Source organism: Bison bison, unplaced genomic scaffold, assembly GCF_000754665.1.
Source record: "Bison bison bison isolate TAMUID 2011002044 unplaced genomic scaffold, Bison_UMD1.0 scf7180017846470, whole genome shotgun sequence".
Classification (NCBI taxonomy): Eukaryota; Metazoa; Chordata; class Mammalia; order Artiodactyla; family Bovidae; genus Bison; species Bison bison.
Window position 1 is genome coordinate 145,986 of NW_011477043.1, and position 373 is coordinate 146,358.

General features: G+C 68.4%; 1 protein-coding gene across 1 annotated transcript in view; it reads right to left on the minus strand.

The window, feature by feature from the left end:
- The window catches only part of CPZ (carboxypeptidase Z), a 23,826-nt gene that overhangs the window by 11,618 nt on the left and 11,835 nt on the right, over positions 1-373 (minus strand). Inside the window, exon 6 of the mRNA XM_010839891.1 lies at positions 223-373. Coding sequence (XP_010838193.1) covers positions 223-373 — 151 coding nt within the window. The remainder of the gene's footprint in view (positions 1-222) is intronic.

Genomic DNA, 373 nt, shown 5'->3' on the forward strand with positions numbered 1-373 from the left:
GCGTGTCCCTGCTGATCACTCAGCCCCATGCCTAAGCTTTAGGATTCCGCCCCGGCCCCCCCCCACTGGGTGCCCCCAGGTGCCCATCCTGGGCCTGGAACCCTCCTCCCCCACGTCCTGTGGACGCCACCTCCTCCAGGCAGCCCTCCCACGCACCGTCACCAGGCACCTGCCAGGCTCTGGGTGCTTTCAATAGGGGCAGGACCCCCCAAGGGTCCCGGAATAACCGGAGCCCTCGGGTGCGGCAGCGGGCTCCTACCTTACCCCACCAGTAGTGCTGGGGGATGGCGATGTGGTCGCTGCGCGCGCCGCGGACCGAGGCCAGGCGGTAGTACTCGGACGTCAGGTCGGGGAAGTTTCGGTTCAGGTCCAG